The following is a 21,229-nucleotide window of genomic DNA, read 5'->3' as shown; positions in this document are numbered from 1 at the left end:
TCCCAGGAGGGCAAGCTACAAGTGTGAGGGTACAAGAGGGGTTCAGGTTGGGGAGAAGAGGGACCCCAGAAATGTACTCTGAGCACATGTGAGAGCTGGATCACCTATGGAGCAGGTGCCAGGCACAGCCTCTCACAGTCCCCTAGGACAGGTGGCTGGCAATGAAGGCTGACCAGAAGGTCATTGACATCTGATTCATATCCATCAGCAACTCTGTCTGTTCCAACCCCGTGCGGACCAGCTCAGACACGCAGCCTCTGGGCCAGCCAGGCTGACAGAGTTGAGGGTGGTGAGTCCTGAGGCAGTACATTCCAGGCCTTGGCCATGGAGCCCAGGGCAGAACGTGCCCAGCTGCGGCCTCAGGGAGAGGGCCAGGCCTCTGGGTGCCCCGAGGGCTTCCTGCAGACCTCTCTGAGGAGCTCTCCTCCACTCTGCCCCTGCCCTGCTCTGTCCTGCTTGGTGAGCTTGGCCAGGGGATTTCTTTGTTTTTAATCACTTTTAGAAGATTGCAGTAAAGCCCAGCACAACACAAAGGTGTTGGGAAACCTCTGAATACCCTGGCTCCTGTCACAGGCTGCCTGGCTCGAGGTGGTCAGGACAGGTCGGGGAAAGCCTGAGCAGACCCGGTCGTCATGGGTTGGGACCAGGGCCTGTTCCTCCCCAGGCCACAGAGGGTCCCCTAGGAGCTGTGCCAGCCAAACAGGGACTTACGTGAGCAGCTCCTTCTTTATGTCCTTGGAGAGAAACTTCAGCTTAAAGTTGGTCAGGGTGACTTCCCCCGGATACTTCCGCTCCTCAAAATTCTCTTCCGACACTTCCTGGTCATCTGCTTCAGAAGAAGCAAAAGAATGGGCTGCTGGCTCTGACTGCAAAAAACCAGCAGGGAGATGTTTTAACCGGCTGGCGGGGAGGCCTGGGCGCCCAACCCAGTGGGCGAGGGAGAGGGACCCTTCAGGACAGTGTCCACAGAAGCATCTCCCGGAGTCTCCTATCTTCTGGATAAGGGAGGAAGACTTAACTCCCCCCAGCAAAACACAGAAGACAACACCCCTGAGGGGCTGGATCCCTCCCCTGCTTCAGCCAGAGGTCCTGCGTTGCCCTACAAATGAGGCCTGGTGCTGCCCAGCGTGGCAGGCTCCTGACACCCTCCCTGGCCTCCCTCCGCCACGTCACTCCACAGCGTAAACATCAGGATACAGTTCCCTTCAGAGCCAGGGATGGCACTCAATAGACAGTAGGCACTAAATAAGTGTTACCGAAATGCCATGAAGATGAGATGGCACAACGAGGGTAATAACATACAAATTACGACACTCGTAGTAACCTCGAAACCACCTGGCCCGCCACGCCCACCAGTGCGATGCCTTGACCACAGCAGGTGCTTGATAAAGGCTTCGAACTGAATGCTGGGTATGGAGGCTCAGAGCTGTGGACACAGATAAGCAGGGCGTAGTCCCTCCCACGGAGGGGCCAGGGGTCCAGGAAGGGTCAGAAGGCCAACATTCTGCAGGATGCTATAACCAGAGCTCAAAATCCAGTCCTGACAGGCACTCGCATGTGTCCCAGGCAAGTGGCTCAGGCTCTTGGGGCCCAGGTGCCACTCTGTCCAACTTGAGATAACAGCAGCCCCTCAAAGGTTTTTGGGGGTCAAATGAGGAAATGCCCGTGAAGCCCACGGCCCAGCATAATAACAGTCTTCGGATAATTGGACCTTGTTGTGGGTTCCCAGGCTGCTCGTCTATGAAATGGGGTGACCTGAGGGTGGTGTGAGGGCCGGTAAGGAAGTCTGCCTCCCACTGAGGCCGGATTATGGAGGGGGCCTGATCCAGCCCCCACCCTTCATAGGGGCCTAGCCCCACCCCCCTCATTCCTCCTTGAGGGTCTGGCCCTGCTCCTTCCACAGGGACCCCTTCCACCTCCTGAGGGGCTTTGGGGGAGGGGAAGGAGAGGGAGAGGGGCCCGCTAGTCTCACACACGCGGCTGCTGCCCCCTGGACCCTGGGCTGCCCTCACAGCTGGACTTTGCTCTTCCGGACACACACCTCCTTGGGAAAAAGCCCAGAACCGGCTGTGGCCTCGGAGGATTCTTCTTTCACATGTTTTAAGGAACTAAAAAGGGAAGGATCCCCTGCTTCCCAGACCACAGTTCCAGCACCCATGCCAGGTTGGTCCTGGACTCGGGGACGTAGAACTGCCCACCATGGGCGATCCTAAGCCCAGGTCCTAAGCTCTCTCACTGGCTCTGCCCCTACCTGGACAGCAGGTTAGCTCTGCAGGGTGGTGGGAGGCTCAAAACCCAAGAAACCTGAGCTTTTCCCCAATCAACTCCTGGGATCTGAACGATGCCTTTCTCCTCCCCGTGCCTCCACAGTGCCCACGTTGGTACTGGCCACCATGCTCCACAGGGGTGAGAAGACCACCTGCTTCTTGACAGACAAGGGCACAGCATGACCCTGCTGCTGAAAATCCCACCCAGAGGGTGAGCCCCTGAGTCCCAGCTGCTCAGAAGATGAAGGACCCTTCACGAAAAGGGATGGCTCCCCGAGGCTCTTCCAGAAGCCTGTGAGGAGAAGCTTCCTTGAAAAGCCAATATCACAACAGCCTCAGGCAGGGCAAGCTGGCTGCAGCCGCCTGACTGCTTGCCCAGGCGCCTGCACCCACCTCCTCAGGTTCCTCCTCTCTCAGGCGGCTAGGCTTGGTGTAGTCCAGGGGCCGGTCCCACTCGTCCTGGCGGGAGGCCTGGCTGGACTGGGGAGAGGTCATGGAGCTGCTGGGGGCACTGGTGCTGCTGTGGCGCTGGGAGGCGTCGGGAGACTTCACACCGGGGCTGCTGCTGCAGCTGCTGCTGCTGGGGAAAGCATTTTCTCGTTTGCGGTGTTTGTGCATGCTCAAGTCCAGGGTTCCATTTTCGTCTACCTCGATATCCACAGACTGCAACGGCAAAGGTGAAATCTGTTAGCGATTCCAGCCCCTTCCTGTGTGTGCCTTCTGGTCCATTTGAATCAAACGTACAGAGTCCAGAACACTGGTTCCCATAGAAGGAAGCAGGACAACAGGGACAGACAGGCAGCGAAAGGGAAAAAATCCAACTGCCATTTCCTGATTTCCCATGAAGGGGGCCCTACAATTCCTCTTGCCTCCCAACAGCACAAAAACCAGTCCCTCAGGACATGTCATAAACACGGGTAAGACTAGGTCCTCTGAGCAAGGAGAGTGTGTCAGCAACCACAAGACTGCGGGAAACACGTGTGAACAGGGCACGTGCACCGCCCTGGAGTCAGAAGGAAACACATGGGCATGTGTGTGCACCACCCTCAGGCTCAGAGGGAGACACGCGGGCGCATGGTGTGCACACAACCTAACACGTGGGAACTTGTGTTCGCAGCCCTTGGTCCCCCTTCACTCAGCACACCAGGTTCTCTTGGTGGACCCATCCAAGCTCTGCGGTCCTTGGGGCCATGGCCAGGAGGGAGAAAAAGTTAAGAATGAGAATTGCCAGCTAGGCACAAGCCATTCCTAGGGACATTTTGTGCAGAGAGCGGGTGGGCCTGACTGCAAATTCCACCAACTCACCTCTCCCAAGAAAGGCTCTGTGGCAGATGTACTAACCTTGCTGGGGAGGTCCTGTGGCTTCGTGCTGAGGTTCTCAGGCATCTCCCAGCAGCGCGTGGAGAGGTTCAGGATGGCAGTGGCAGCCATGTGTGCAGCCTCGGCGTCCTGTGAGTAGTCAAAGCCTGCAGAAGAGGATGAAGTGCCCCTCACATAACTACTGGAGGGGCTGTGCCTGGGGGAAGAGGCCTTTGGGAAAGGTTTGGCTGCAAAAAGGGAACAACACCAGGCTGATATACAACTTGAAAAGAGGCAGCAATGCAGACAAGTCAGTGGGGAGGGGGCACTTTGGGAGGGATGGGAGGGCCCAGGGCACAGCTGTATCGAAGTGGGCCAGGGGCTTGGCCACCCATCCCAGTCCCAAGTCCTCACACACCTCACCCCCACCCACCCTCCTCTGGGGGACTGAGGAGACAATCTTGTTTCTGGCTCAGTGAAAATTTGGGCAAAAGGAGTAAAAGCCTCCAAGACATTCCAGCAGCCCTGATATTTCAAACAGAAATAACTTGTCTATCAGAAACTGAAGCATTGTGTGAATAGGGTGAGTGTTTGCCATATCGCCCAAATAGGAAAACTTTGTCCCATGATCTGAAAAGGGTGTACCCATATTTAGGCTGACTTGGTGTCCCCGGTAACCATCACTGCCTTAAAAAAGTAACATTATTGCTCAAATGAACATGACAAATGAAGGCACGGAATGTTATCTTTTCTAGCAATTGTACTGTAGCTGCAAAATCACTCTCATGCACGATGTTCTCAGCAATCACGATGTCACCAGTATATCCAGAAAGGTCTAGATATATTGGAAAGCTTATCGTGCGGTCCCCCTCTCCACTGGCGCCATTGCATTCCCTCATCCAAGTAGGCATGTGTGCCTGGAGGCAGGAAGTCCTCCATCCTAAAGAGCAGGTTCTGTCAAAGTTAGGAAGAGAGGCTCACACCCCACTGGCAGCCGCATCAATCAGTACTTTTATTATTCTCATGTAGGAAACTCGTCACGTCATGTTTGGGGCTGACAACATCTGCCCCGCGACGCCACTCCCAATCTCATGTGTACACTGAATGCTTTTCCATTTCGCATGCACTTCCAGGGCTAATGGGCTTATTCCACAAATTAGGGCAGTAAGTGACAAGACAAGACAGAAAGGATTGTTCTTAAAGATTTGTAGGAATGATTTTTGTCAGTACAATTACCCAGAAAATTTGTTACTAATGTCACAGATAACACATTGTATCCACCAGGAGAGCAATGGCTTCCTGCCAGGGCACTGGGCCCAGCCCCGCAGTCATCTGGCCCCACCCAGCCCACAGTCTGACCCTCCCCAGAGGCAGTGCTGGGAAATGGACAGCCGGCTGCACTGGGATTAAACAGGTAGCAGGAGGACAGTGGGGAGAGTGGCGTCTCCCAGTGTGAACCATGCTGGTGGGGTTGCTCTGAAGTCTTTGGACACACACGCCCGTAACGGATCTGGGTTTTGTTTCACAAATAACTAGGAGACACATAAATGTTAATGGGAACATGAAGGTGGCAGCAGGAGTGAGATGCAGGCCCCAAGAAAGCCACCACAGTGCCCACCGGGACAGCTGAGACCTCCAGCCTGCATCGTGGTCCTCCCATGAGGGTAGAGTTTCCCTCCCTAGTAGCTCCTCGAGAGGGTCCCTCCTCCACTGCCCCTTGAATCCTGCCCCTCCCAGGAGCAACACAGAAGAGAAACAAGAACAATTCTCCCCAACTTACATTGAAAGGCTTTAGGTGAGGTTTCGCTGGTCTGAATCTTTGGGGCAAGCATGCGTTTGCCAAAAACCTGAGCATCGAAACTTGCGTAGTCAAAGGTGACCTTGGAGAACTTCTCCAGCTCCTTGGCCAAGTTGGCCCTGGGTGTGGCGGGGGCCACGTTGGGCCGGTAGCTCCCATATGGAGGGACCTCGAGCTGCTTCACGAAGCACATGGGCCTGGGGTGCAGTACAGGGATGCACAGCCAGTGAGATGGGACCTGGGGATCCCGTGCCACCCTCCCCAACCCCAATCTGCAGCCCAGGCAGGGGCCTCACAGCGTCTGGTGAGGAAGGAGACTCAGGAAGACACTACCCCTGCATATTCCACCACTAAAGCTGGGCAGAGTTCCACCTCCCAGGGTCAAGGGCTCCCAGAGCAGGCCCGTGAAGAATGGCCTGCAGGGAGGAAGCAATAGGACCCTCAAATAATCAATGGCCTGTCCTGCTGACAGCATCAGCTAGAGGAGGGCCTAAGATTTTCCCCAGAACGTAGGAGAGCAGGTTTCAAACAGCTCAGCTGCAACTGGAGTGAGTATCAGGCAGGGCCAAAGAGTAGCATAGCCCAGGACAATAGCAAGACACTCCAAGGCAGCATAACCTAGAACTCCCCAGCAAGGAGGAAGCTGAGGAATCTACAGGAGACGCTAGTTGTATCAGGTGCATTTCTGAGGAGTGGCCTCAGGGCCAGGCCTGACCCTTCTTCATTCAGCCAGGGACTCAGCCCTCAGCTGCCCTCTTCTTAAAGCTGTGTTGAGGTGGACCCTCAAGGAACTGTTGGAAGGGTTAGCAACAGCCACGAAAAAGCTACTGCAAGCATTCAGTTCACTGCCACTAATGCTCTTGGAATACTTCAGGATTTTACATGCACAAAAGATGGCACGAAGAAACTGGCATAGAAGGCACAGGGGCAGGAAGACTGGTGGTAGATGCTGGTGACCACACAGGCACAGAGGAGCTTCTGAACCTGGCAGCTCAGAGAAGAGGAGATCCTGGCAAGCAGCCATGGCTTTTTTTGTTCCTGTCTGGACCAAGCAATGACTTCAGTCTGGAAAGTGTACAATCAGTGGAATTAAGAAGGAGCTGACAATGACAGCCTCCAAGGTGCTGGGTGCTACGAGAACTTAAGTGTGGACTAAGAACAGAGCCCAGCGCAGAGGACCGCCAGGCCAGCCCTGCAACCACAGCCAGCTCTGATGGGCCTGGAAGAACTGAACGCTACCAGGACGTGGATGTTTTCTCCTTCTCCAGGAAGGGTGGGAGCCCCAGGATGGATCCTGACCCCAGTGGCAGATAGAAAAGTTGCAAGAGTGAGGCCAGGAGGGAAAAAACTAACTTTAAACTTAACATTGGGTCAGGTATGGTGGCTTATGTCTATAATCCAAGCACTTCTGGAGGCCAAGGCAGGTCTGTTGAAGCCAGGAGTAAGAACCCGGCTTGGGCAACCTAGTGAGACACTCTCTACAAAAAAAAAAAAAAAAAAAAACACACAAAAAAAACTAGGCAGGCATGATGGCACATCTGTATTCCTAGGTACTCAGGAGGCTGAGGTGGGAGGATCACTTGAGACCAGGAGTTTAAGGTTATAGTGAGTTATGATTGAAACCACTGCACTCCAGCCTGAGCAACAGAGTGACACTCTGTCACTAAAAATAATAATAATAACAATAAGCTTAACATTGGTACCACCGTTGATGGCTGCCTTGACCAAGGCTTCAGTCAGAATCTGTACACTTATCGTCCACGATGCCAACGAAGCTTTGCAAAGCCTGTCCTCACACCCCAAAGTTCGATAGCCAGAAATGTGTGCTAGATAGAATCAAAAGGGCGTAATGGGAGGCCTCCTCCACCCTAGCCACAATCTCTCTAGCGTTCAGTGAGTATTCACCATGGGCTGAGGGCGGCAGAGTGTCACTTGAGCCTCATGAGCGACTTAGTTTGTTGTCCTACTTTTATAAGTGAACAAACTGAGGCCATAGTCCCAGGGAGTGCAGTCTCCAAAGTTGGAGCCTGTTTGACACCCCTGCCTGGCCTCACACGGGGGCCAAATCTGCGGTTTGACATTTTATCGGTGATTTAGATCAAAGAGGGAAAGGATTGAATTAGCAACTGACAGGAAGCTGGAGGGAACAGCAAATAAGATAGAGGAAAAAAGCAGCTTCAAACCATTGTGAGAGCCAGCTGGTGGAAAGCAGCCTGCTAGGACCTGCAGGGCTGAAGGTGCCCGTGTGTGGGATGGCAAGCATGCCCGCAGAGCAGGAAGGCAAGTCTCTGTGCTCTGCCCAGAGATCCCACGTGTGGGAATTGCACCTTCAGAGGAACGCTCTGGAGCAGACCAGGGAAGGGCCTGGGTATGACACAGCCAAGGTGAGCAGCGAAGATCATCTGGCTGGGACTTTGCCAATGATGTGCCAGGAAGGGCCGGGGTCAGGTGGGCCCCGAAAGGAGGCGGACAGTGGAAGGGGCTATGCAGTCACTCACACTCACCCCAGCCGGGGTCTCCTACACTCTTGTCTGGTGAGACAGATATGGAACAGGGGTCTGAGAGCTGGGGAGGAGGAGCTGTGTGTGAGTTCTAGTTCCTCACGGGAGTGGGGAGCAGGGTGTCTGCAGGTGAAGACAGGAGCAGTGGAAGTGTCCTCTTCGACAGTGGCTACCATGGTCCAAGGACTCAGCTCCATAGAGGAGAGACTTTGAAGCCAGGCAGGATGGGCAGGGTGGCCTTGGGCAACTCTCTGAGCCTCTGGCCTTATTTGTGGCACTTACTTCTTAGAGCCACATGGAAGGAGGGGACACTAAGGGGACACATTCTGAAAGATCCTTATTGATGAGAGCCAAATCTACACGTGCACACACACATGGACTTGCACGCACATGTAAACATACCCGCACATATGCAAACACAAACAGGCGTGTGAACATGCACACACACGCTCCCACGTGTTCACATACACATGGACTTGCACGCACATGTAAACATACCCGCACATATGCAAACACAAACAGGCGTGTGAACATGCACACACACGCTCCCACATGTTCACACACACCTACTGTGATCTCAGAACCTCAGGGGCCACAAAGCACTCTGGGGAGCAAAGCCTGCACCCACCCTCTTCCTTGACTTGGGGTCTATCCCTGGGGTCGGGGAGGGACAGGCAGGACGGCCAAGGATTAGTGGCTCATGGTGCTTCCTGGACGTCCGTGGTCCTTGGCTGGTGCAGTCTGCTCTTTCCAGACAGGACCAGCATCTCCACAAATGAATCCCCAAGGGGCCTCAAGTGGTCACATCAGACAACTCCGAGGAGGCAGAGCCCCATGTCGGAGGCAGAGGCAACTGTGCAGGAGTTTGCGCTTTGGCTGAGGCACTGGCGAATGTGGCAGACATGAGACTCTGTCCTGTGTGTCCCGCAGTTCTGCTCCTGGGGGGCCCGGGGCATGTGCACACTCACATGCACGTACACTCACATGCACGTACACTCACACACATGCACTCACACACATGCACATACAGCCTGCGGGAGACTGAGAAGCCCCCTGCAGGCATTTGGGAGGCAGCCTCTTCAGTTCTGTGGCTCATCTCACTCACCTGAGGATCCGATCGGAATTGGAGCTACTCTTGGAAGGATCTCCTGTCTGCGGCTGCTGCTTCTCATGGGATTTGGCTAATTTTTCGGCGGCAGCAATGGGACACCCAGACAAACTAGAGGAAGGAAGAGGAGGGGTTTCTGAGCCTTCCCCTCCACGCCTGTCCTGTCCTGGGTGTCTGTGTGTGTGGGTGTCTCACGGCAAGGTCATTCAGATGTGAGAACTCCAGGTGAACTCCAGAGAAGCCCAGAGCCGGGAATAACCCTGTCATTCTGCAGGACAGGGGTTTTCTCTCTGGCTCTGTTCTTGAGCCCTCACAGTACAAGCTGCCCAGTCAGTTTCTGTTTTGGAACATTCTATGCCAAGGACACACAAAGATGAAATATATCCTAAAGGTGAAAGCTCTGGGCAAAGATGCCTCCTCTGCATGGGTCTGGGAGACAGGCTTGCCCTCACCCCCTTCCTCTCCCTTCCCAGCTTGCAGGGCTGGATTCTGCAGCCCTCTCTGGTGCTTGTTCTGTTAGCTGCTCTGGGGCAGTCCAGGGCCCCACTTGGACCACAGCCTGGGCACTGACCCTGGATGACGCAGGCCCAGGAAAGTACTCAGTCTAAGACACGGAGGCAGCAGCTTCATCTGTCAGAATAAAGTTAACTGTGAGCTCCAGCGCCAGTCCCTCAGCCAGCCCAGGGAGGTGACGTAATGGGGAATTGGCCTCTTTTCAAATGAAGTGACCTCAAAAGCTCTGGCAGTCCTTTCAGCTGAGCATAAGCCTGCTGGGGGAAAGCATATCCCACCGAGGCCACGGCCACCCATGGCACTTAGGGTAAGGCTGGGGGAGTAGTCCCCCCTCACCATAGAAGACCAGTCAACAACTACACCTCGAGGGTGGTCGGGAAGCTTCACTTCCACCTGGGCCTCAGAACTCCCACAAAGCAGCCCAGAGCACAGTCCTGGCCTGCCGAGGTTACTGTTCATGTCTGCCCTTCCCACTCGGGAGCAAGAGCCAGTGTGCAGAGGTTTTCTGAATGTGGGTAGGACACAAAGTATTCACCTGGCTCTCACATGGTTGTTGTACCTCTCTTCACAGAGGGTGCATTGCTCCCTCCTCTGCAGGCCGCCCCCTGCTCTCTCGGGAGCTCATAGGATTAAGGCAGCAACACCACTGGGTGACTGCACCTCCAGTTGCCACTCTGCCCTCACAAAGGCCCCTCACCGCCCAGGTGTGCCCTGACCTTGTACCCACTCCTCAGGGCGGCAGGCTGGGAGAAGGGCAGCACACAGGGAGCCCCAGGCAGGCCAGAGCCCCGTCCCAGGTCACGGGCTCACGGCCCAGGCAGGGACACACAGGCCCAACCCAGGTGCCCTACCACACGTGGAGCCCCCCACCACGGCCCCCACCCTGGCCCCCACTACGGCCCAGCTCAGTCCAAGTACCTTCTGTGCGTGTTGCGGTTGCTGTTCACGTGACCCTGGCCTGTGCAGCCAGGAGTGGGGCACTTCAGCACGTTCTCATGCATGGCTAAGACTGTAAGAGAACAGGGGGTGGAGGGAGCCGAGGCTGTCAGAGAATCTGGGGAGCACCAGCTGTGTGGGGAGCACAGGCTGAGGAGGGTGCAGGAGCCTTGTCCAAAGGCTGCTGCTTGGTAGGCAGGTGGGGGACACAGCAACGCAGGGCAGCTCCAGCCCCCAAGAGCCTGCAGACACAACTCCCCACCCTCAGCCTGGTCAGGGCATGCCCCCCACCGCCACCACCACTGTGGTCCCTCCCTCCTGCGGCAGAAACCAGACTCAGCTTTAAAACCTCTCATTCTGTGGTTTGCTCCTGTAAATTTAATTTTCACAATTACTGCTTCTAGCCTAAACATAAGAACAAGTATTTGCTTCCTAAGCTTTCAGGGCACAGAGGTTGCTGCAAGAAGACCTCTCCATTCCCAGCTTGGATGGCACTAGCCTGTCCCCCTCCCATCGATCTGTTACTGTGGGCTCTGACCCGGACTGGCGTCTCTAGGTAGACAAATGGGCTGGTTGCAGGGCCCCAGCCTCAAAGGGCTCAAGTTTGGGCTGAGGGAGTTTGTGGGGGAAAGCGGGGAGATGTAAGGATGAGCATCTGGACAAACCAAAGGGGACGGTTATGGCCCTGGGCAGGCCACGCCTCCCCATAGACACCACCCAAACACCACAGAGGCAGCGTGAGCTTCACAGTTAGGGCTAACGCTGCACAGAGCTACTCACTCTCTGGGGGGATCCTATCCTTGTGGGGACAGCCAGAAAGGCTGCGGTGGTGAGGGTACAACCCGGTAACGTGGCCAGTGCCATCACAGCCTGGTGTTGGACACTTGATCTCACGCTTCTCAGCTCTTGAAGGATCTAAAACACACAAGTCACATCAGTTAGAGCCAGGAAGCTGGGTGGTGAGCAGAGAGGGGGCAGGGGTAGCTCAGGAACCCTCTCTCTGGCTGTCCAGAGAGAAGGGAGGCGAGACTGCCCATGAGCTTGAACAGGGACTGGGGCTGGACAGTCAGGAGACCCTGAAGAAACCAGCCCACGCTGGCTACCTGTGCGGAAGCCCTGAGGCTGCCCTGACAATCCCAAATAGCAGTTTGTGCAGCGTTTTAAGGAGAACAACCCAGATGGCAGCTGGAGTCCTCTTTCCTCTCTCCTCTGACAGTGTGGAGGCCTCATGGGTCAGCCTTTTGCCTAGAGAGGTCAAGGCGTTTGGCAATATTCCTGCCAGGAGATATCCTTGGGATTTGACAGAACGAGGAAGACAAAGGAGTTGAGTAACTTATCCAAGGCTGCATGACTAATCTATGCCTGGGCAGAAATTTAAACCCAAATCTCAGTTATCGACCTCATCTAGCCTCTGCAGGTCCAGGCCGGTCACTATAGAGTGTAGGGACCAGCAGGAACACGGAGGACCCTCAGAGCAGAGCTGACATCTCAGTGAAACACCTCTGGACAAGAGCTGTCCCCTTTGGGAGGGTGCAGAGGTCACAGAGCCAAACTCAGAACTCCCACCTCAGAGCGGGAGGGTCCCAGCAGGGGGCTCCAAAGGGAAGGAGCTCTTGCTCTGCTGCCCCAAGTTCAAAGGAGTCAGACTTCCACCCATGTGGACAGGCAGGGGTGTCCTGAGGGGCTTCCAAACCTGTGCCCAACACCGGCCTCCTGGGCTTGCCACCCCTGTCCCACGGCCTCTGTCCAGAATTCTCGCGGCATCTGTGCCCCAACGTCAGTCCCTCAGAACCAGAACCGCACGTTCACGTTGCACAGACACTCACAGCCCAGCTGGGCACTGCCTGGTGTTCTCAGCTTGGCCACCTGTGTCACCCGGGGCCGTGTCCCTTTGGGTCCATGCACTGAAAATCTATCCCTGAAGGCAGGATGCCTTGCATCTGGGTCCTCCTATGTCTGTCCCACAGGTCTGAGACCCTCAAAAACCTGGTCCTAGGGCTGTCACTTGGTGTCTGTGTTCCTCATATGTGTCCCACCAAATTCTGCGCTGATCTGTGCGGCCCAAGCACACCACACCCAGGCTAGTAACCACCCCAGGCCCTTAACACCTGTCCCTAAGTCTCACCTTCAGCCTGTGTCTCTTTGTGCCCATGGCCCCACAAGGCCGGAGCATGACACTGCCGACCTAAATCTGGGTCCCCAAAGAGCTGTCCCACCATCTGGGTTGCCCTAAAGGGTGTCCCCGCAAAGCCATTCTTTGGGTCCATCTCACCCTGAAACCATGTCCCCACCTGTGTCCCCTTAGCATCTTTCCCCTGAGCTTGTCTCATATGCCTGGTGTTCCCGGAAAATATGTCCCTCGTGTCTCCACTGACCTGCCTATCATGCCCCTTGAATTATGTCTCACTCAGGTCTGTCTCTCCCATGACCCAAGTGCATCTTCCCAGGGTTGGCAAGTCCGTGTCTCCTGCATTTTTGGTTCGTGGCTCCAGCACCTGAGTCATCTCCCATCCCAGTTCTCTCTCCTTATCTGCTCCCTCCCTGGTCTCAGCTAACTCTTCCTGGGGGCACTCATTGGAAGAGCACCAAGAACTCCCACTGCCCCCGTCCACCTGGAGAAGAGATGCAGGACTAGACATGGGGAAAAAAGAGGCCGAGATCAGGGCAGGTCCCTAGTCTTAGGAGAATAGAGGCCAAGTGCCCAGGTGCAGGAGGCCCTCTGCACCAGGCTGGCTGGGTCAAAGCTGACCTGTCCAAGGCCTGGCCTCCCTGGCATGGCTCACTGAGGGAGCAGCCCCTGGCCAGCCCTGCTCCCCAGGCCCCTGTCCCAGGAGGAATCTGAGATGGGCAGTCAGCAGAGCAGAGCCAGCCTGTTGTCCAGACCCTGACACCCCAGTAACAATGAAGGCCGTAACCGTTTACTCAGGATTCGTCCTCAGACCTCAGCACTCCAGGCTCCCAGCTGCTCCCCAACCACATCAGCTGCTTCCCAGCTGCTCCCCAACCACGTCAGCCCAGCCCCAGGCCCCTCCAAGCAGCCCTCCTTGTCTATCCTCACCTCAACATCAGCCACTCCGTGCGATCAGGGGATGGCTCCCCTGTACCCTGCACACTTTAGAACCGAATCCAGAGACAGATGCAGAGCCAGCGGCAGGCTGCTCCCTCTGAGGAGCAAGGGCACCCCTCACATCTGCCTGCTGGTCTCCACCCCACGAGAGGATCAGGATGACCCAGCATGGCTGTAGGAAACAGCGGGTTCTGTCATAGCACAATCCCTGCCACGAGTGTGAGTTGGGGTGGAAGGGACAGGACGGTCCCCACCCTCTCCAGACCCCAGATGCTGCTGTGACCAGTCACTATGGGTGGGTCACTGTCCCTCCCACCTCCTCTCTCCCACCTGGTTCTTTCTCACGCGTCTCCGCTCTGTGTCTCGCTCCAGATCGCTCTATGTAAAGCAGTGTGGGAACCCATTTGCTCAGTATCTGACCACAGTCTGTGTCATGTATTTGTCCTTTTGTCTGCTTTTCTGCCATCCCCCAGCCCCCTGTCCTAGAAGGGCTCTCAGCCTGCATCTGCACACCTGGGGCAGGGGTGAAAGGATGAGTCTGCAGGGCCAGGCCACCCCTGAGCCCTACCTTTACTGTAGTAACTCTTCCGCACAGTGTCCAGGGGCTTTGCTGCCTTCCCTGGCTCTCCCAGGCCCGGCTGGCTCTGCTCGGCAGGCGGGCAGCCCGGCTCGCAGACTGTGCGCACCTGTTCAGCCTTCAGGGCAATGGCCTGCTCCAGGAGGCCCAGGTTTCCCCGGGTCATCATGTCATGCATCTCCGACTCGTCAGTGACTGTTGACTTCTGGGAGTGGGTGTCCTCGTCCTTGTCATCATCCGAGCGGACCTCCACAATAACAGAGTACTCAGGCTTGGGACTGGGTGATTCTGGGCCCCGGAGCTCAGAGGCCTTCTGGGCAGAGGTGTGAGAGGTGTCTTCCTGAAAGATCACATCAGGAGCTGCCTCCTCCTCCTCCTCCTCCTCCTCCTCCTCGTCCTCCTCTTCCTCCTCCTCCTCTTCCTCTTCCTCCTCCTCTTCCTCTTCCTCTTCTTCATCCTCCTCCTCCTCCTCTTCCTCCTCCTCCTCCTCCTCGTCCTCCTCTTCGTGACTCAGGATGCCTTTCTGCTTGCTGGACTCCTCACTGGCTGCATCCTCCAGGGACTGGGGACACAGGTCCTGGGAGCGCTCGGTGGTGACTTCGACGACCTCCTCGGCATCCTCTGGCTGGATGAAGAGGCCCTTTTCACCCTCCTCGCTGGCAGCTCCCTCTGCAGCCTCCTGAAGCAGGTGCACAATGCCAGGACCTGGCTTGGCCGCCTGGCCCAAGTCCTCTTCCACCAGGGTCTCTTCAGCAATTTGACCCAAGTTCAGGAGAGAAGTTGCGATGATTCCCTGGTAGCTGCCGTAGCTGCCCTTGGAGGAGGCAGTGGCGCTGCCGATGGGGTTGGATCCAAAATGGGACTTGACGGGGCTCCTTCCTGCACAAAATCAAAATCAACGTGGGGGCCAGAGAGCAGGTGGGAAGACTCCAGGTCTCCAGTCCCCAACACACCCACCACCCCTCCACCTGACCTACCACTCACTCTTTATACGGGAGCCAAGGGGAAACATGAAACTCCAGAAGTGGGGATTTGGTACGGACCTTTCTGTCAACCCTTCTGCCTGAATCCAGAAATCACGGTGAATATATTTTAGGAGGCAGGTCATGGGCCACTGATGTATTTTTTAAACTAAGAATTACTTTGATACTTTTTCTTAATGTTCCTCTCCCATCACCTTTACTTTCCCAAATCAGATAAACTTGCATTGTATACAATGGAGCTTAAGCAGCAAGTCAGATTTTAAAAAAATAATAATAATTGTTTCATAATTGAAAATCAGTAAATAAGAATGGGCGCGGTGGCTCACGCCTGTAATCCCAGGACTTTGGGAGGCCGAGGCGGGCGGATCACCTGAGGTCAGGAGTTCAAGACCAGCCTGGCCAACATGGCGAAACCCTGTCTCTACTAAAAATACAAAAATGAGCTGGGCGTGGTGGTGCACACCTGTAGTCCCAGCTATTCCTTGAACCGAGGAGGAGGAGATTGCAGTAAATCAAGATCGTGCCCCTGCACTCCAGCCTGGGCAACAGAGTGAGACTCTCTCAAAACAAAAACAAAACGAAACTAAGATATGGTAGGTGCTCACCACATGCAGGCCCCGTAGGGTTGTCAGCAAGGACACCTGGGCCAGCACGTCCCACAGTGGTAGGAATGGGCCCTGCCATCCACCCACTTCGGAGGGGAAAGTCCAAGCCCAGGTTGACAGCTGAACCCCAGACGCCCTTCTTGATAAGAAAGCAGGAAAATGTGTGTCTTTTCTACCTGGGATCTAGGACTATGTTGATTCCACGGGACAGCGCACTCACTCCAGAGCCCCCCAAGGGAGCTGGGGTTGAGGACCCTCTCTGGCTTTGCTTCTGAAATCCATCTCAGACCCTTCCCCACTGCAGAAGCTCGGGGAGTGCTGGGTGAGTGGTGGTGATGGTGGGGGGAGTGGACCTTGGGCCTCGTCTGACCCCAGGTCTCTACAGATCTGCCAGGGCTCTCAGGGGCACAGACCCCTCCCTCCGGGACCCAGGGGCCAAAGCACCTGCTTCATGCACTTTTGCCAAGGGCTAGGTGCTCCAACATGGCAGTCCTGGTAGACCCCACAAGGAAGTGGGGGACTCGTCTGCTTTCCTCCTTCCCCTCTTGGCCTCCCCGGGCACCCCGTTTTCAGAGGCCCCACCTGGTCCTCAATCACCTGAAGCTCAACCTGAGGTGTTTCCTCAGCATCTGCCTGTGAGTACCTCAGGGGAACGCAGACCTCTCACCCATGCCCCCAGGCAGGTCTCCCAGAGGGCCAGGCAGAACAGAGGGCCAGTCTAAGATCCTCCCTTCCCCACTTACAGACACACAGAGACACAGCCTTGTCTGTCTCTCTCATATACATGCAGACACACCTGCCAAAACACACTACAACTGCACACACACACACACACCAGCCCCGTGTCTGTGTCTGTCCTGCCTCTCTCCTATGCACACAGTGTTCACACACAAACACACCACAGGCCCCATAAACACCATGGGCAGACCTCTCTCCCAGGAAGCCCAGCACATGTTGGGACAAGACATGCCTTGTTCTCAGGAAGGGCTTTCTCTTGCCCGGAGTGAGCCCCTCCCCGCTCACAGGCTGCAATTCTCCAGGGCCACACTAAGCGCCCTTTATTCAGGGAAGAAAGAGCGACAAAGCACCTTCAGCTGTCTCGGGGCGATGAATCTCGTCCTGTCCTGACGTCTCAGCCTCGGCCCCCTCCAGAGTTCCTTCCGATTCATCCGAAACAGAGGCGTCCTTCACCTCAGTGTCCTCACTGCCGTCGCTGTCCACACCATAGCCCTCGTCCAGAGCCAGCTTCAGGGGGTGTGACTTCCTCTTGGACACCAGGTGCTCAGCCTCAGCACCCTCCAGCTTCCTCTTCTTGGCCAGGGGGCAGCTCTGTAAACTGGGAGGGAGGAGTAGGCAGTGGAGAGGACGAGGCTAGGGCCACGAGAGGCCTCAGACACCCCATGAGCCCCTCCCGAGGGTCCTCCCTCCCTCCCTCCCCCACAGACTCATCCAGTCCTTGCAGGGAACCCGGACAAAAAAAGCAAAGCGCAGCACTGGGGGGTCAGATGGTCTGTCTTTGCCCACATGGCACGCCCATGGCCACACGGACCTCCATGCTAGAGTGGGAAGTCGCTGCCTCGCGGGAGGTCAGATGGTCTGTCTTCCCCCACATGGCACGCCCATGGCCACACAGATCTCCACGCTAGAGTGGGAGGTCGCTGCCTCGCAGAAGGGTCAGCAGCCTGGCCTTGGGAGCCATGGAAAAAGATGGAAAGTTCTCCATCTGCAGAGTGGGCAGGGGCTCCAAATCTACTGCCCAGGAATCTCCGTGAGATCCAAGGGTCCTCTTACCTTCGGTGCCTGGAGTACTTGCCCCGGACGTGCCCTGAGCCCGTGCATCCTGGGGTGGGGCAGCTGAGGGGAAATAAAAAGGCAAGGCCACATCAGGCGATGGGCTCAGATCTCAGGGCCTGTCGCAGACCTTCACCCTGGGGAGCAGACTGTCTCCAAACAGAATGGCTGCCTGCAGTTTGCTGAAAATTCATAACTCGCCCCATTCAAATAAATGAATGGCTCATTACAGTTTTATGAGTGTTCAATTAAAGACTGTGTATACATAAGAGCAAGACTTCTAGCGCCAGAGTCTCCCAGACCGCTCCCTACGGCAGGCATTCCACTAGCTGCCACCAGGTTTCCAGGAGCTTGGACATGAGACACTCTGAGGTGCCCTGAACACGGCACCCCTCTCTAAAGAGGTCCCAAGTCCAAAGCACAGAAGTTGGCATTCTCTGTGGCCATCACTAATGCCGTAAGGCCTATGGCCCTCGAGGGTAACAGTCTCTGCGTTCCCTGCCAGCTGTGACCTTCGTGCCCCAGCAAACGGAGCCAGGACTGACAGGCAGAAAGGAATCCGTGGCCCAAGCCACAGACAGTGGTGAAGATCCCACCAGTGCCTGTAGCTGGTGTGGGTCCCAGCTTCCACGCAGGGAAAAGAAGCCAGGAGGGCCCGTGAACCAGGAACCAACAGCATCTGCCTCGTGGAAGACTTTTGGGCTGTGCTAAGAAGGGCAGTTTGGGGAGGGGGTGACACTGACCCTCCTGCATCTCTCACCCTAGAAGCACAAGGCAGGACACCCAGGAGTTCCTCTTCCTTAACCATCATCTGTCTCCCTATATAACCAAACCAGCAGGAAGCTCTGGAAACTTCTGAGCATGAGTACTGACTATGCCAACCAACGTGGCGGCAGGACCACAGCTCCCACAGCAGCCTCAGGCACAAAGGGGCCAGTGTGGAGTGTAAGGCCAGAGTTGACCACATATCAGGCTCCTGTGGGCTGTCGGATGCATCCACGGCTCAAGGACTACAAGGAGCTGCCATTGTAAGACCCAGACACCTGTGCCAGGTCACCTAAGGCGGGTGGGAGGGGCAGGCCTGCGCTCCTTGTGGGAAGAGAGAGGCTTTCCTGGCCAAGACGGGAAGACCTTGCTTTTAACAGGACTGGCATTGTGAGTCTGAGCTCTTTCCAAAACCCAAGCACATCTTCCGGAGCCTGTGAAGGGAGGAAGGTAAGGGCTGGTGCCCCCATACCTGGGACCCGGGGAAAAGAACGCCATCCCCAGTCTCTATCCAGACACCTCTGATCGTTTCTAATTCGACTGATCACAGGCCTGACTGCAGACAACTGTGGGGCCCAGTGGGCTTGCAGGCCACCCTCCCCGACTACCTCTGGGAGAACCGTCAGCGTCAGCAGAATCCAGGCCTTACCCTATCCCCTGGCTCAACAGCAGCCATGGGGTGGGGGAGGGGGATGTTCTCTGCAGCCTTCCAGGGTGGGGTTTTCAGTGTGTTAACGAGAAGACAGAGAGGGAGGGAAGGAGGGAGGGAGGAGGGAAGAAGGAACCCAGACGGGAAAGGAGGGGAAGAGGGAGAAGAGGGAGAGAGCGAGAGAGGGAGGGCACACCACACTTGACTGGGGGCTCCCTTTCCAAACTGAGGGAGTTGCCGCCGCTGCCACCCACCTCTCCCTGCCTCTAGTCTCTTCTAAAATCCAGGCCCACACTTGCTTTCACTCTTTGGAGAACTAGCTTTGGGACTTTTCACAAAAAGCTCCTTGTTAATGGGGATTTGAAGCTAAGGTCCCAATTAGCCGATGACATCACTGAGTTAATCAGGCAATTAGGTGACAGCTGCTGTGGAGGCCTGTGGGGACCGGACTGCCCTGAACACGTCACCCTCAGCTCAGAAGAGTCCTGGTCCCCAGAAAGGTGGGCCTGCACCTTCCGGCCCCAGCCTCAGAGGGTGTGAGACAGGGCTGTGAGCCCAAGTGCGTGGAGCGGACAAGGCCGCTCGGGGACAGGAAGCTGGAAACCCCTTAGAGGCCTGCTCCCCACCCCACAGCCGAGTGGACAAGAGACCCAGCCAGGGCCTCCAAGGGTGTCGTGCCAGCAGATGCCAGCCCTGCAGTTCACCTGCAAGCACACTCAGCTCTTATTTCCTGATGTCCTCTGGGTGCTCAGGGCCAGAGTTGTAGGGAGAGGAAGACGGCCAGGGCTCCAGGACTCCCGAGCCTCTTTTCTCCGGGAGGAGGGAATTCCCCAGCCTTGACTCCCCAGCTCTGACTAGGGCTGGTGTCAGAGATGTGAGGAAAGGGTGCACGTGAGGCTGGGAAGAGGGTGTGGCTCACAGTCACCCCTCAGCTGGCATCCTGCATGACAGCTCTGAGGGACCCAAACTTGAAAAGTAGGCGTCAAAGGAGACAAGTCAGGAGAGGAACTGAATCCCAGCCTGGAGCCCCATGCTTCAGCTACTAGCCTTTGAAGACACTGCCTTCCCTGCCTTCCCTCCCTCTCCTGGGGCAGTCATCTGGGTGGGAGTTGGCCAGTGGCTCAAGGAGGAAGGCGCCAGAAGAGGAAGGGTGAGCTACAGACGTGTTCTCTCTCTGAACTTGGAGATGGTCCTGAACTCGGTGTTGTCGGCGCCTCGCTGTCTCAAAGATGCTAACCCCAACCCTAACCTTCCCTAGTCTTCGCCTCTGGCAGAGCCAGTCTGAGGCCATGTGACAACAGATGGACACAGGCAAAAATACAAGCTGAAACGTCATCAGTTCTTCCGATGGGGTGAAAGGAAAAACCATCAAACTGCTTCTTCGCTCAGGCACTCCCAGTGGGCTCCGAGGTCGGAAATAGCAGCTCAGGGTCCTGCTCGATCCAAGTCCAACCTCTCCTCAGCTCACCTGGTAAACAACCAATGGACTGTCTTCCTGGGAGCTCTGCCTGAGCTGGTGGGGAGGCGAGCTGGGGTTAGGGGCACTGCAGGCTGTGAAGTTCTGAGCCAATGCAGTGTTAAGTCATCCACAGAGAAAGTCCTGCACACAGGGGTTCCCGACACGCAGGGGTTCCCGACACGCAGGGGTTCCCGACACACGGGGGTTCCTGACACGCAGGGTTTCCCGACACACAGGGGTTCCCGACAGGTGACTCTGTGTCTGTGAGCTCATCCAGTGCCACAGTCTGCACACAGGACGTGATGCTCCTCTCACAGACCACAACAGTGCGTTTTCTCCGTGGGTCATGCTTCCTGTTCTGGCACCCACAGTGTGGCCCCCACCAGGACAGAGGTCTCGTCTGCTTGTCCGGTCAGAGCCCAGGGTGTGCTGGTAAACAGGTCTTTGGGAGGGGGAACATCATCAGTCCATTTCTGTGGTGTAAATGCTCCCACGATGGCTGGGGCACGCAGTCAGCCAGCACGAGCCACAGGCATGCCCACGTGAAGCGTGTGGCCAACAGATGTTTGAGAATACAGGAATGAATGGTACCTTCCGTGCAGAATGTATTTGATTCCTTGGAACATAATCTTTGTCCTATTTTACTCTAAGCATCACTTGTCAGCAATGAAGAATTGCTGAAGAAATTATTGTTGGAACACTAGATGTCAACACATTTCCCCTAGTTTCTCCATTAAAAAGTTTAAGGGTCTCACTATTACCAAATATGTCGGTTGAGACCACAAGGCTCATGATGAGGGCGTCAAAATCCAAATGCTCACAGAACCCCTCACTTAGACTGGACAGGTCCTCTCAGAATGTTTAAAAACGAACAAATCTATTTGAGAGTCACTTTTCCTTCTGCTGTTTCA

The 21,229-nt window shown here is 55.9% G+C and overlaps 1 protein-coding gene across 4 annotated transcripts in view; it reads right to left on the bottom strand.

The window, feature by feature from the left end:
- Window positions 1-21,229, bottom strand: part of MYT1 (myelin transcription factor 1) — an 80,249-nt gene that overhangs the window by 20,944 nt on the left and 38,076 nt on the right. For all 4 annotated transcript variants that reach the window (XM_055104540.2, XM_034952122.3, XM_034952125.3 and 1 more), the window contains exons 5-14: window positions 17,446-17,508; window positions 16,743-16,990; window positions 14,058-14,945; window positions 11,203-11,337; window positions 10,405-10,495; window positions 8,971-9,084; window positions 5,347-5,561; window positions 3,609-3,733; window positions 2,661-2,930; window positions 712-866 (exon numbers count right to left, since the gene is read on the bottom strand). In XM_055104540.2, the coding sequence (XP_054960515.1) occupies window positions 712-866; window positions 2,661-2,930; window positions 3,609-3,733; window positions 5,347-5,561; window positions 8,971-9,084; window positions 10,405-10,495; window positions 11,203-11,337; window positions 14,058-14,945; window positions 16,743-16,990; window positions 17,446-17,508 (2,304 nt within the window). The remainder of the gene's footprint in view (window positions 1-711; window positions 867-2,660; window positions 2,931-3,608; window positions 3,734-5,346; window positions 5,562-8,970; window positions 9,085-10,404; window positions 10,496-11,202; window positions 11,338-14,057; window positions 14,946-16,742; window positions 16,991-17,445; window positions 17,509-21,229) is intronic.

The sequence above is a fragment of the Pan paniscus genome, chromosome 21 (genome assembly GCF_029289425.2).
Source record: "Pan paniscus chromosome 21, NHGRI_mPanPan1-v2.0_pri, whole genome shotgun sequence".
In the NCBI taxonomy this organism is placed as follows: domain Eukaryota; kingdom Metazoa; phylum Chordata; class Mammalia; order Primates; family Hominidae; genus Pan; species Pan paniscus.
This window is presented reverse-complemented; position numbering and strand designations above follow the sequence as displayed.